Source organism: Chelmon rostratus, chromosome 23 (genome assembly GCF_017976325.1).
Source record: "Chelmon rostratus isolate fCheRos1 chromosome 23, fCheRos1.pri, whole genome shotgun sequence".
Classification (NCBI taxonomy): Eukaryota; Metazoa; Chordata; class Actinopteri; order Chaetodontiformes; family Chaetodontidae; genus Chelmon; species Chelmon rostratus.
Window position 1 is genome coordinate 12,316,867 of NC_055680.1, and position 13,942 is coordinate 12,330,808.

Consider the following 13,942-nt stretch of genomic DNA (forward strand, 5'->3'; position numbering starts at 1 on the left):
AGCTATTGACTCCCAACTTGGCAGAATTCCAGCATTTCCTGACTGGCACATGTCCTGATCTTTCAAACTCCAGGCTCCCTGTTTTAATTTTGTCATGTCAAAGCTCAACTAAGATAACCCTGATGACATCATCTGGGTTAATTTTTTTCCAGACTTTAAAGAGGTCACCAACAGAGCCACTAATTGGCATAAAACAACTGTTTCATGACGAATACACTTGTAAAATCAGCGGGATGACCCTTTAAGACGAGGAGAAAAATGACACGAATGTCGTCCTTTAATTTCAACTGAGTCAAAGTAAGCATGAGACGCTGCAGCAAACATGACTCTGACACAAACGATGCCTCCATTTTTTTATTAATTCTTCTACAGTATACAAATGTTCACACACAAAATGTTCTCAAAAAACCCCTAATGTCTCGTAAACATTCATTTTCTCCTCGTCTTGCAGTTCCGTCTTCTATGTCCTTCATTGTGTGCTGTGTTGTCACAACCTTCCAAATATATAATATACTTTATTTTTTCTGTAAAAACGTGGATCCTCGCGTCATCGTGTCGTCCTGTCACCAAGACGCACGGCATCAAACCCCCCCCCAGACATTTCATTGCGTCGCCTCTGTCACGGTCGTCACATGACCCGTCGCGTTTACGTTTCACCAGTGACGGCGGGTCCAGGATGGAGGGAAGAAGGCAGAAATCACAGTGTGAAGCAGGAGCTCTTGACATCAGTGCGCTCGGTGCGGGCCCAGAGGTGAGGAACAGGACCGTATTGCATGGGTCGGCTTCGAGCTTAGTGTGTGTGGTGAGGAGGGCGGGGGCGGGCAGGGTTTTGGTGTGTCCATCAGATCTGGATCAAACAGTTTTTGGACAGATTATCCTCAGTGTTTGTCTTTAAAAAGCCTGGAATCATCACAGTGCAGTAGAGACAGCTGCTGATTACAGAAACGACTTTTTTATTGTCAAAAAAAGGACGTTCCCGCAACTGTCTTCACCTCCTGCCACTCATGTTTCTTTAAATGCAGCAAGGAAGAAGAATTATTTGCACTGGCAGTTTGACCAAAATCTGGTAGCGACACCAAATTCTACAAGGGTGACGAGGTACTTAAGACAAAAATGGAACTGGTATGTTAGTATGGCTACAGGACACCGTTAATTAAGTTATAAGGGACAGCTAGATTACAGGGAAAATGACTGGTGCGGGTTAAATCTGCATATTCAATAAACTTCCTTCAGTAAAGATCAGTTCATAGGAACCCCCACCAATATAAATCTATTTAAAAACATCTATAAGAACATAATAATGTGAAAACAAAGTATATATATATATATATATTTATATATATCGAGACATCCATAAGTCGTGGCATTGAAGACACATCAGATAATTTTGGCTCTGGCATTATGTGCTGCGTCTCCACGGCCGCTGCCCATGAATTTCTCTCATCTCTATAACTTTATTCAATATGTACTCCGCAAGCAGCGGCCCTTTCCCAAAATACCAGGAAAGCAGTAGTGCAACAAACTTTTAGCAGGTTCTTTTTTTTTGTTTTTGTTTTTTCCCCAAAGGAAATTAATCAAGTACACGATTTTAGGACTCAAAGACTTTGCGAGATGCAATCCATAATTTGCACGAGGAGAAGTAGCTCTTCAGAGAGGAAGCTGTCGAAATCGTGTTTGGGAGATATCTGCGATGTTCGTGTGCTGCCGCCGCGACTGAAAGCGTGATTGAAATCGTTTCGGCAGGGACAGCATCATTCTGCACTTGTTGTGCTTTTAAATACATGTATGGACTGCACCTTCAGACCCTTCACACATAGTGGCTTTTTGGCTCAAACTCAAACCAGAACGAACAGAAGACAGTGAGCAGGTCATGTGTTTTGGCTGACTCATGACCTTTGACCTTTCATTGACTTTTCCTTGACCTTTGCAGGCTTCTCTGTGAGGCTATGAGTGAACTAAATAAAAAGGCATTATTGAAAAATAAGGCTACCAGTCTGAGGCGTTTAAAGGCCCCCAGACTGAGCTACATTCCATCTGTGACGACAAAAAGAAGAACATGAGAGAAAATGAAATGTTTTAGCTTACAGTGATGTCCATTTCTTTTTTTATTTTTAGTATTAGGGCTAAAACAACTCTTCATATTTTATTTCTCTCTCTCTCACACACACTAGTTTTATTTTTTCTTCTTAAATAAGCTTTTGATTTTAGAGGAGGAGCGCTTGATTTTCTCTCCATTGTCGCTGGAGTCCTGGGAGGAGGTGCTCTGGAGCTTGTATTCCCTTCCCACGCTCCGGCCCTCCGAGTCCAGGGAGGTAAGAGACGGGTAACGCCCCACGTTGGGCAGCATGCTTGCGGGCAGCTGGCCGAAGCTGTAGGACTTCTCCAGGATGCCGTTGTACATGCCTTTGCCCGTCGGAGAGGTGACGCTCCCCTGTGTGAAGGTCATGCTTTGGGACTCGGGTATGATGCGGGTGAGGTCAGGTGAGCCTCTGTGTGCGAACGGGTGGTGCTCCAAGGCCGGGGAAGGCGAGGTGGAGGGCGGGCCGGACGGGGTGGCGGCCGGAGTGGGAGGCAGAGGGGGGGGCGTGGAGTCCCTGAGACTGCTGCTGCTGCTGCTGCTGGTGGTGTGGGTGGTGGAGGTGGCGGGGGTGCACGCGGGAAGCTCCGAGCTCTGGCCGAACAGCAGCAGCTCCTCGCGGGAGATCTTGCGGTACGGGGCGTCCGAGCCCGGCGTGCAGGGGTTGTGCAGCTGCTTGCGGCCCAAGGAGGAGTTCAGGGAGTCTGTGTCGGAGCTGCCCTCCTGCGCCGGCTCCCTGGGAGAGGAGAGCAGATGCACCACGGTCACAACTCCCACAAATTAGAAAGAAAAAGAACTTTTTTAACTGCAGACTGTCACAGGATGTATTTTGCAGTGGCGGGGACAAACTATTTTAACTGGGGCACCAAAGACAGTCGTTCAAACTAAGGTCCCGCCTCTCACTGGGCAGATAGCCAATCATAATTTGGCACAATGGGGTGGCCAATCAGATTTCCAGGCGCCCCTTTCTGGACAAGCTGCTGGTGTTCTAGACACAACTGTCAGCAAAAACAAATGGGAAGATTTTCAGAAATGTTTGTTAATGTATATTATTCACTGTTCTGATGGGATATGTTTCATCTGAGGAGGCACTGTAGGTCTAATTATGAGCTTTCAGCTGATTTTAATCTCATGTCTGTAAGTGTGACCTGACTGGATGGACTCTGAGGCTGTGATAGGACACAGATTCTGTGAGATTTCTCTCAGTCTCCAGCAGAAACTGTTTACTGTTCATTATGTAGTATAATGGCTCTGACCTGTGTTTTCAATGCAGGTTGTGACGCTGTTTAAAGCATAAATAAAACAGAATATCACAATGTGCTCATCCTATTTCAACACAACACTAAAAAATGAAAGTGATTATTTAAGTTATTGAAATTAAGATGAAATTTCCTTGCAGGTTGTTGTTTTGTTAGTTGCTGGCTATGGCTGGCTGTTATGACCACTGGGTTTTCTTACGGTTTAGTCTTTACTGACACATTAGTGATGCAAATTGTGGTCAAAGTGCAGGAATTAAAGTGGAGATAAGATCTTTTTTTTTCCTGTGTAATTAATTATATTACACTTGAACTAATTATGATGTATGTAGAGGTAATTCATGCATCCTCCACATACTAGATGGAGCCATTTAACCCCCAAGATTAAAGCGTCAGTGTGAATGTCTGAATAAAACACCTGTGAGTCCAAACTGTAAAACCATTCCGCGGCGTTCCGGCCACCGCTACATACCCCCTCCTATCCGAGCTGAACATGATATGTTCGTCGTCTGCCTCGGGGCGATAGGAGAGGGAAGAGCTGGCCATGGACAGCAGGTCGGGGTCTGGGGACATCAGCGAGGACTGTGGAGAGCTCAGCAGGCTCCGGCGGGAACGACACAGGCTGCTACTGCGGGTCAGCGAGGGCCGGATCAGCGTGGTCGCTGAGGGGAAAACACAGTTTACCTCATTACATATTTCTTTCATTCATGTCGCTAGTGAATCAAAATCCTCTGCCGCCGCCGCACTCACTTGTGAACTGCGGAATGATGGGAGGCGTGTCCTCGTCCAGGTCATCCACACCCCCTGCGATGGGGTACGGAGGCACCGAGACTCGCGGCATGACCACCCAGCTGTGGTCTGAGTAGAGGCTGGCCGTCAGGCTCGGCAGCCCCGAGTTATTGACGACGGGGAAGTTGCAAAGCTTCTCGATCTGCTGCCAGCGGTGCAGCCGCTCCCTCAGGCACGCCGTTACCTCCGACAGAGCTTTCCTTAAAAGACAAAAACAAAAAGCAAAGGAGAAGGGTTACAGGTCAAACAGGGTGATCATGTTTCTGATATGGACTCATATTCTTTGAGGTCTCTGCTTTGATTTGTCAGGATTTAGACAGTTTTGGCACATGAGCTGGTTATATTATGAAACTGGGCTTACGCCTATTAAAGTGGTCATGCAGAAGATTTTACTTTGTTCTCTCTTTCATGTTATTTTTTCCCTTTTTGGCTTTTAAACTCAAAGGAAGTCTTTATCTGAGTTGGAGCGCCCGGATTAAACAAGACTTGTGAATACATTAAATAAATCTGGAATAAAATTTGAGAATATGTAATAGCATTATGTGGTCAAATCTGGGCGAGGACTTGACATCGCGCAGTCAGATACTGACACCGCTTGGGTGTTTTCCAACGCTGTGAGTGCTCTGAAGAATTTAAACCCTGAGCAAACAAGCCGAAAGTCACTGTTGGCATAAAATGGCAGCACAGGCCTCATTTAATCTATCAGCAGATTCTGAATAATGCATACACGACCGTTCAGACGTCTGGGGTCTCCTGCCACACCAGCTCAATTCGATACAGTGACACGGCTGAGGGGACCACTCTATAGTTTTTGGATGATCTTTCATGCTTTCATGTTGCAGGAAGTTGTTTGTATGAAGGGTTTTGACGATGTTTTTTACATAGAGAACAAAATGCTGCGCAGAACGAGACTAAGATACCTCTGAGCAACAGTTAAATATTGTTCTTCTTTTGGAGCCATTGAAGGAAAAGAAGCACACCGTTAGTGTAACAGGTGATTCCAAACTTTTGAATGGTAGCAAATGTAATAATAATATTTAATAAGATACAATAAGATACAACTTTATTGAAATTATGTTGTTTCAGACAGCAGTAATAACAGGGATAAAGAATAAAAAGGGAGATGTAGAAAGAGAACAAACTGAAAAATCAACTATATATATATATACACATTATATACAAAACGTGTATAAAAATAAGCAGTAGTGTATATATGAGTTCAGTAATGCACGCTGCTGCACTGAAGATTTCCCTACAGCATATTGACAACATGCCATCGTGATCAGTGAGCTCAATATGACACAAGGACCTTTCTTGTAACATTTCGTATCAATAAGCAGTGATTGGTTAACATCATTGCAAATCAATAGGAACAGCTGACAAAACACAGTGTGTGTGTGTGTGTGTGTGTGTTTGCACTGAGTCTTACTTTGCTTCCAGTATCTTGTGGTCCACCTCGTCCAGCGATGAACTGTGGGCTACATGAAGTGTTCCAAACACAGAACCTCTCTTCTTTTTTATTTTCTCTGCCTGAGATTCAAGAACAAGACGAAACATTTCAAAGGATTATTAAATTAAATCCCATGAAGCTGTCCATGGTGCTGAAGTAGCAGCCGCACTTGTAATTGTGCCTTTTTCTCTCAGTCTTGCCCCTCGTCTTGGATCTATAATATTCTTTAAACTACAAACTATAAATACTCCATTCTAGGCTATACTGTAGCCTCTATATCTTATAGAGCAGTGTCACCAACATGATCAAAGTCGAGTAAGAGCGAGAGGATCATAGAGACACACTTCTGATGCCTATAATGTTCCTATAATATTCAGGATTGGGGTTAACTCCTCCTGCTGGGCCATGAAATAATCACCATCCAATGAAGCTCTCAGGTTTGTCAGCAGCTCTTCACCAGGACTCATTAACTCTCTAAACTGAAAGTGAATGGAAATGTGTTGACAATCAGACCATAAATCGGTGTTTTCAGCCCCAGGTTGAAGGTTTTTGATGTGAATTTGCAGCAGAACTTAACTGAGTTTGGCAAATTAAATAAATTTTGCTGACTTACTGTGGTTTATTAATAAGCATCATGCTTATATTCAATTTACATCTCACTTGAAAATGAATCCTATAGCTTCAAATTTTATGTGATTAAAACTAAATCTCCTGTTTCACATTCAACTTCCTGAGACACATTTCTCTGCCGGCAGTGATATTCTACAGTATTACTAGCTTACACTGCTTTCAAACAATCCTGTTTCTGTGTAGGAGAGGGCAGACGCATGCACTGAGCTTTTCCCTGCAGCACAGCACTCGTAGTTTGTCAGCAGCAGTAAACGAGATTTACTGCTCTTTCACCATGTGAAGACAAAAAGAAATAAGCAAAGCACAGCTCTGCGTGCTTCAGTGTGTGCAGTAGGTAGGGTCTGATCTTTGCAGCTATTGAGTTTGTTGGCTCCTGCCAGTCAACACCCAGGACATAAAAGTCCGTGGCTGTGGGTATATTTAATTCCCTGGGAATGCCGAAAAAAGAAATAAATAAGTGAAGTTACCTCGTCTTTGGCGACGCACAGCTGAAACTCTGCGTTCTGTTTCTTGATGTTGTAGTACTGAACCTCCACCTCATGTGTGAGCTGGAGCCACTTCTGAAGAGCTTCGGGCACCGATCGCTCCGACTGCATCTCCTTCTCCGCTCGCTTCAGAGCCTTTCGCACCTACACGGGGGGAGCAGCGTGATACATCAGGGTCCAGGTTAAATCCACTGTCAAATATTTAAGAGCGCTCCCCGTGAGGGCATTGATCAAACATTGTAAGTGAGGTTGAATACTCGTTGAATTTTAAATTCAGAATTTGAAGTAGAGAACTCATTACTAAGAGGAACTCTTGATATATTGGTGCTGTATTTTTTATGTGAAGGGAAATGGGGATATGTTATGCAAAGCAGGTATTTTGTGGAAGAAATTAAAATTTAACACGGGAAAATGAAATTAATCTTTTCATTTCAAGGTGTTTTAGCAGCAGTAATGAATACATTTACATTCGTAAAGGTTATGGTCCATATACTGTCTATTTGAGTAGAATATTGTGCATTTGCACATTTGAGCAATGATAAATTTATCTGCAAGTGGCATTTAAGGGAAACAGGCACTCTGGGACGCCGGACCTGTACTAGCTCCTCCTCTGCGTATTTGAGCCGGCTCAGTTCGCATTCAGCGCCCTCTCGCAGCTCTCGAAGCCTGTGAGCCTCCGTTTTGGCCCCGGTGATCTCATCCCGCATCTTCTGCTCCAGGTTCTGCTTCTCCACGGCCACCGTCCGGTTCTCCTCCTGAGCCTTTTCCAGTCTGGGAGACAGACGAGATGCGGAATATAATGTGCGGCACGGTGTCTCATTCACATCTCACCAGAAACCAGATGCATTTCCTTCTCTTACCGGCTCTGCAGGTCTAAGAGGCTCTGCTCAGCATGTTGCAGGCTCTCCAGATCCTTCATCATCTGAGAGATATGCACCTTGCTGGACTTATTCTGCACGTATGCAAACCAGCAGCCCCCAACACCGATCACTATGGAGATCATCAGGACGAAGTCTTTCATCCAGTTATGTTGTGGACCTGCAGAGGGAGGACCAGGAGAAGATGGGTTTAATGTTTTTGTGGCTGCAGAAATTGAGAGTGACAAACATGTTGGGTCCAAGTATACGCTGCATACTCACGGAGAGGAGGCCCAAACAGCACCGCATCTAGTGCCTTTAGGTTTAGCTTTTGTTTATGCCGCTGGTCTAATATCTTCAGCTGCATCGACATAAACGACGGTTCATTTGCCGCTAATCTGAAATGAGGAGAAGAAGAAAAATCTGCATTGAATCTTGTTTGTGCCTTTCTGCACAGTGAGATTTTAAGTATTTGTCTGTGTTTTGATCTCCTGAGCATTTAAAATCAAAGAAAAATGTTATTTTAGCGTAATGATACACACATAAACACATAAATAAAAGAGCTGCAATGATTAGCTGTCAACTACTAAAACAATCGCCAACTATTTTCATAATCCATTAACTGGTTTGAGAAATTCTTTAAGTAAATAGCCAAAATTCTTTGTTTCCAGCTTCTTAAATGTGAATTTGAATTTGACAGGAAACTGAATATGTTTGAGAAAGTGTTGCTGCTGCTGCAGACTGAGGGATAAAGGTTGAAGAAAAGACATTTTTGGAACTGCGGGAGTGTTTTCATTGAGGAACCGGAGGGCTATACTTGAGAGAGGATTAAAAGGTCAGTGACTGAATGAGCTCTGTCAGCGTAAAAATAATATTCAAGCCTACACAATCAGTATTACTGGCTGTTTGGATCTGAACACACTGGATTGGATGTGCTGTGAGCCAGTAAAAGTTGAAAAAACATACAGTATTAAAGCAGAAGGCCACTGGGGGAACAAAAGTAAAATCATGTAAAAAGTAAAGGCTCTTTTGAACTGAGGTGCTGAATGAATCTAAAGTAACCTCTTTAATTGCTGCAGTATCTTTACTGCCTTTACTGAAGTGAGTTTATTGCCTGAACTATTAACTAATATTCAACCTTTCTCTCTATTCATGTCAATGTTTCGACTTTTGTGGGTCCTTTAGTAAATAATAACAAATACAATTTGACAGTTTAATGCCTAAGAAGGGCTGCAGAGCTTTAGTTAATACGCCCCTGGTGCCCCATGCTGCTCCTGAGGTGTCAAAAACAGACATTAAATCCTGGAGAAACAGGATGGATGGACTGAATCCTGCCTGCCTTTGGCCTCGGTTTGAATATATCTGTGTGGGTCGTAACATCCACGTATCAGTCAAATCCTCCTGGGACGCACAAGCATGACTGTGCACCTGCACGCACACACAGCAGATATCTCTCATGTGCCTCATTTGACCTTTGTGACACCGCTGTCACCGTTTTCTCTCCCCGCGACGAGCGGCCGCATACCACCACCATCTTAAAGGGCTCAGACAACATGGCAGCCCGTGGAAACTGTACCCCCTCGCTGTGACATCACCTCATGAGTCAGCGCCCCATCAGCTCCGTGGCGTAACATGAAACCCCTCAATAGCCCCTCTGTCTACTCATGCCGTACATGCAGTTTGCATGTACGCCATTCCACAAGTGTCCCGGCGACGGCTCAGTTTCTTCTGTAACGTCGGCACTCAGATGACTTAACCATTTCATCTTTACTGAGCCACACAAAGAGATTTTTGGTATATTTCGTGTGCTATTAAAAGACTAAACCATCACATTATGATTAAAAAACACATCACAGCGTATTCAGACAGCATGTACAGATTGTAAAAGTGTGTTCTGGCCTTTAAAAGAAAAACTAATTATCTAAAACAAGAGAGGAAGAGCACTGAAGTGAGGAAGTTTCAGTCTTTTCCCCCTTGTGCTGCCTTTTATGACCAGCAGTGGGCAGCATTAAACAGAGTAATGAAATCTAAAGGCGCCTTTGGGTATTGTAACAAAGACCATAATGGTGTTACTGTTAATAAACACACTTCACTGCTCACCAACGGCCAAACAAAACATGATAATTAGAGGCACAGGCACAGGATGCCGTGTCCGTGTGTGTTGGAGGAAAGCTGAGGCGCACTCACCGAGGTAGGGTGTTCCCTGTGACCCGGAAGTCCCGGAAGTTCTTCTCGTACTGCGGCAGCTCCACCGACTCCTTCAGCCACTGCACCGTGTCCTCGATGGTCCAGTTGTGGACTGCGAGGGGAGAGGTTAACGGGAACAAAAGATGATGATTTTATCAGGAGCAACCCAAAGAGTAAGACAACACTAAGAATGAACAGTGCAAGAAGTATTAAGATCCTTAACTGCAGTAAAATGTACCTCAAGTATCAAAGTAGAAGAATGTAACACGGAAAATGTCCTTTGTGGCTGAAGTATGATTATATATTTCATCAATATGTTGATAATACTAATGCATCATTGCTTTAGCTGCATAGCAGTGAATGCTGTGGCTGGTTGAGGTGGAGCTGCTGTAGTTGTATCCAGTGGTTCCCAAAGTAGGGTTCAGGCCTCTTTCAAAGGGTCACAAGATTAATCTGGGAGGTCTGTGTGATGTTTGATTTTCTCTAACCTTTTATATCTCTGAACCTTGAACAGTGATTTAAATAAAACCATCTGAGTTGCAGTAAACGGTAGCTTAAAGTGGAAACTCTCATGTACAAGTACCTCACAATTGTACTCAAGTGTAAGTTTTGTGCAGCCCGTGTTATTCTAAAACCAGCAAATGAGCGCAAGCCATTAAAAAACTTGATATGACTTACTGTGAAAAACATCAAATGTTTATATAACATACGTACGGTTATGGTTGCTAGGTGGCAGTGGCGCTGCAGGTAACAGGACAATATCTCAACCATACACCTCAACCAAAAGCTACAGTAGGATGTTTATTCTCAGCAGAGTGACGATTTATTTCAAGCGCTGAGGATGCATGAGTGCATGTTAAAAACTCGTTCCACCACCACTTAGCTCCGCACATATTTTCAGAGTCGTAAACAAACTCCTGCACGTACGGGCTGAGAATGACAGATTGGGGGTGTGTTTGAAGAAAAACACAGATGCATAAAAAGAGGAGGGGTCACGGTTTGTCCCCGTCTGAAATTCAAATAAGCAGAAGAAGTCAGAGAAGGAGAAAAAAGTGGAGGAAACAAGTTTTTGAAGATGCATTAAATGCAATAATTTGATTAAATCAAATGTCGTTTACAGGCCACATTTGTGTGATCAAAGTGAAAATGAAAAGGAGTCGACCTTGAGTTGCCTCATAATTAAAATAATGCCAGTAAATGATGATTAAAACGACACAGAACTGCAAAAAATAAACCCTTTAACATGAATGTGCCTCTGTTTGCATGCTGCAGAGACTAATAGATCACAATCGATTCTGGGTAAATACGCGCTCGAGTGGGCATCATCGCTCACTCCCTCCTTCAGGGCTCGAGACGTCGAGCTCGCACAAGTCCACTTGAGTTTTCAGAGAATGACAAAGTCACATTCAGTGTCCTCACTTGCTCTTTCTGCAGCTTGAGGAAGGTCGATTGTATTACTTATGTGTTTCTTCTTCTTTACAGGTTTTCTATTTTACCTTCTCTTGTCATCACATCATCTTTGCACATTTTCCTGCACTGTAAATAAAGTTTTTCTTTGTCTAAGCATTGCACCCATGATGGCATCCACTGCATGTTTTCCAGCTGCATTGCATGAAGGTCTATCAAGATGACAATTAGTAGAGAAACTCACCAAAACCTGACTTTACAGACGTTTTCATGTGGATTTTTCTTTTGCTGTTACCTCTGTTGCAGCTACAGTATTTGAAGTCTATCATTTAGCCTCTCTGAGCCCCCCTCATTTCCCTGCTTGTTGAGAACAACTTATTCCAGGGTGGTACATGTGGCGGTGTTTGTGTTAGTGACGTTTGACTTGTGTTTACCTTCAGAGGTCTTCCAGCCCTTCCACAGCTCCTCCACGGTGATGTGCTGGTCTTCGCGGTGCAGGTTGCTGTGTTTGTTGGTTTGCTGCTGCTTCATGTCTTCTATTATGAACTAGGAAGTAAAGTGAAGAGAGACAGACGTGAGTTTCCCAGAGGCATCACAAAACATTTTGCTGGTTTATAATATTTTAAAATGAGGGGGTTTTTTTTGACAAAGTAGTCAGGGGAGATGCAGAGGGCTGAGCTTCTCTGTGTATGTCCATGTGTGGTTTTGACAGAGAGCGCTGTAGAGAGCTGGCTTTGCCTAAAAGTCTGGCTTTGGATAACACACACACACACACACACACACACACACTCTTTCTTTTTGCTCTCCTTTCTTCCTTTTAGGGACTTTGAAAAGAGAAAGAGACCCACTACTTCCACCTGTGTGTGTGTGCGCTGCATGTGTGTGTTTTCAGTTTCCGGCTGTCCTCCTTTGGTAGCTCAGAGCTTATGCTCCTGCAGAGAAAGCCTCAGCAAACAAACCCACCAAAGAATTGCCAGAACACCAGCAGCATTAACAACAAGGAAAAGGACCATGGCTGACAACCAAACAGCTCAAAGCATTCATCTTGTAGCACTGTGTGAGTGTGTGGCCATGGCATAAAATAAATCCTGTCTAATTCATACAACCTTCCTGCTTTAGATCACTAATTAGCCTTTGATAGCACTGCTATTCTGTTAGCATGCACTGTAACTATAACTTGCATAAAAGCAAAAATTGCTAATCATGCAAAATGACAATAATCAGGGAAGCTCATGTGATTTTTAGCTTCTAATGTTTAACCCTTTTATCACTTACCCTCTTTTGGGAGGCCATTGGCCTGAATTCAAGCAAACGCACTGATTTTAATCATTAGACTATGAATTTGGACACAGTTTCCAAGAATTTATTGCATTGTTTGATGGCTGTGAAGGTTTTAGCTGTACACTCTTCTGTGCATTGTGCTGAGATCGAGTTTCTTATATTGACCACAATGACTGAAAAGAGCATCTATTTTATCAATACATATTATACATATTATTATATAGCAGGCCATGAAATGTCAAGTCCTGGCCTGCGCTAAGTCTGGAGCTGTCACCAGAGTTAGTTTAGCATAAACACCAGAAACACGGGGAAAGAGCTATGTACTTACTACAAACTCCGTACTCCGTAAAAATACAACTTGTATGTTTTTTTCACATCTTTGTGTAGAGAATTAACAAACAAGATAAAATTGCATCAATAAATGAGGTTTAGAGGTGCTTTGGAATGAGTTTCTTCCTCTTGCTTCCAGCCTTTATGCTAAGCTAGGCTAATGCTTCCTGGCTCTGCTTCTTAATGCACAATAGTGCAGATCTTTTGAGAGTCTGGGATCATTTAACTCTCAGCAAGACAAAAAAGTATAAATATTGGAAAGAAGGTGGAAGCTTAAATCATTAGTGCAACATACTTCCTGAAAAAAGTCTTAAGATTTAACTGTGTACGAAGTAAACAAACTTCCCAAAGCTTGTTTGTTTATCCCATGGACTACTCACAGATAAGCTGTGCTGAAGTTGCACGTAGTAATCCCATACAATAATGTGACGTATACAATGTAAGCTAGCAGGAAGCAGGACGTTCTGCAGCAAAATGCTGTCAATTGTTGCTAAGGGACACATAAAGACAGCTGGTACTGATGCCGAAGCAAAAGTGAAAAGTCACGGAGGAATTAAAAGTTCCTGAGTGTTCGATCTGTGATTGGTGGGGAACTGAAAGAGTAGCTCTAGCATGCGTTCATGTCAGCAGTAAACAAAAAGGTGCTACAAACTCAAAGCCTCCTTCTCACTGCAACTCATCAGCAACACAGAGACTGCAATATAAACTGAATGGTGTCGCTGTAGCGTAGGGTGTTTTGCCATTTCACACATTGAACAGTTTCACATCTGGCTTTATAAAACAACTCAGATTCCAACACAGCTTGAAAAAAGTGATGTGCCTGCGCTAAGATGGAAGGTATCATCAATGCCTGACAGCACCAGATCCCTTTGAAAGCATTCAAGGGTGCATCTTGACATAGACATGCATGTACACGTGGACATCATTTTCAAAATCCACCAGCTCTTTCACACATCTCTACCAAGTCTGAAGGAAGGCTGCGAGTTTGACATTGAATACATAATAGCTGTCTGGTTGGCTGCCTGCAACAAATGCTTCCAGCACTGAACACATTTTCCCTGTCACAGAAAAGAAACATCTCCCTCTGCGATCAAGAAATTGTTTGAAATTCAAGAGTGGCACTCACTCATATGCCTATTATAATTGCACATTCAAGAGATGAGGAGGGAGGATGCTTAAGGGGTCAGAGCGAG

General features: G+C 43.3%; 1 protein-coding gene across 3 annotated transcripts in view; it reads right to left on the reverse strand.

The window, feature by feature from the left end:
* Nucleotides 1–349: 349 nt before the first annotated feature.
* stim2b (stromal interaction molecule 2b) overlaps nt 350–13,942 on the reverse strand; it is a 41,922-nt gene continuing 28,329 nt past the window's right edge. For 2 of the 3 annotated variants that reach the window (XM_041964615.1, XM_041964614.1), the window contains 10 exons: nt 11,573–11,684; nt 9,732–9,843; nt 7,827–7,942; nt 7,548–7,725; nt 7,281–7,458; nt 6,670–6,831; nt 5,552–5,652; nt 4,084–4,322; nt 3,752–3,995; nt 350–2,813 (listed from right to left, as the gene is read on the reverse strand). In XM_041964615.1, coding sequence (XP_041820549.1) covers nt 2,174–2,813; nt 3,752–3,995; nt 4,084–4,322; nt 5,552–5,652; nt 6,670–6,831; nt 7,281–7,458; nt 7,548–7,725; nt 7,827–7,942; nt 9,732–9,843; nt 11,573–11,684 — 2,082 coding nt within the window. In that variant the 3' untranslated portion in view covers nt 350–2,173. The remainder of the gene's footprint in view (nt 2,814–3,751; nt 3,996–4,083; nt 4,323–5,551; nt 5,653–6,669; nt 6,832–7,280; nt 7,459–7,547; nt 7,726–7,826; nt 7,943–9,731; nt 9,844–11,572; nt 11,685–13,942) is intronic. The other variant, XM_041964616.1, reaches the window with a different exon arrangement.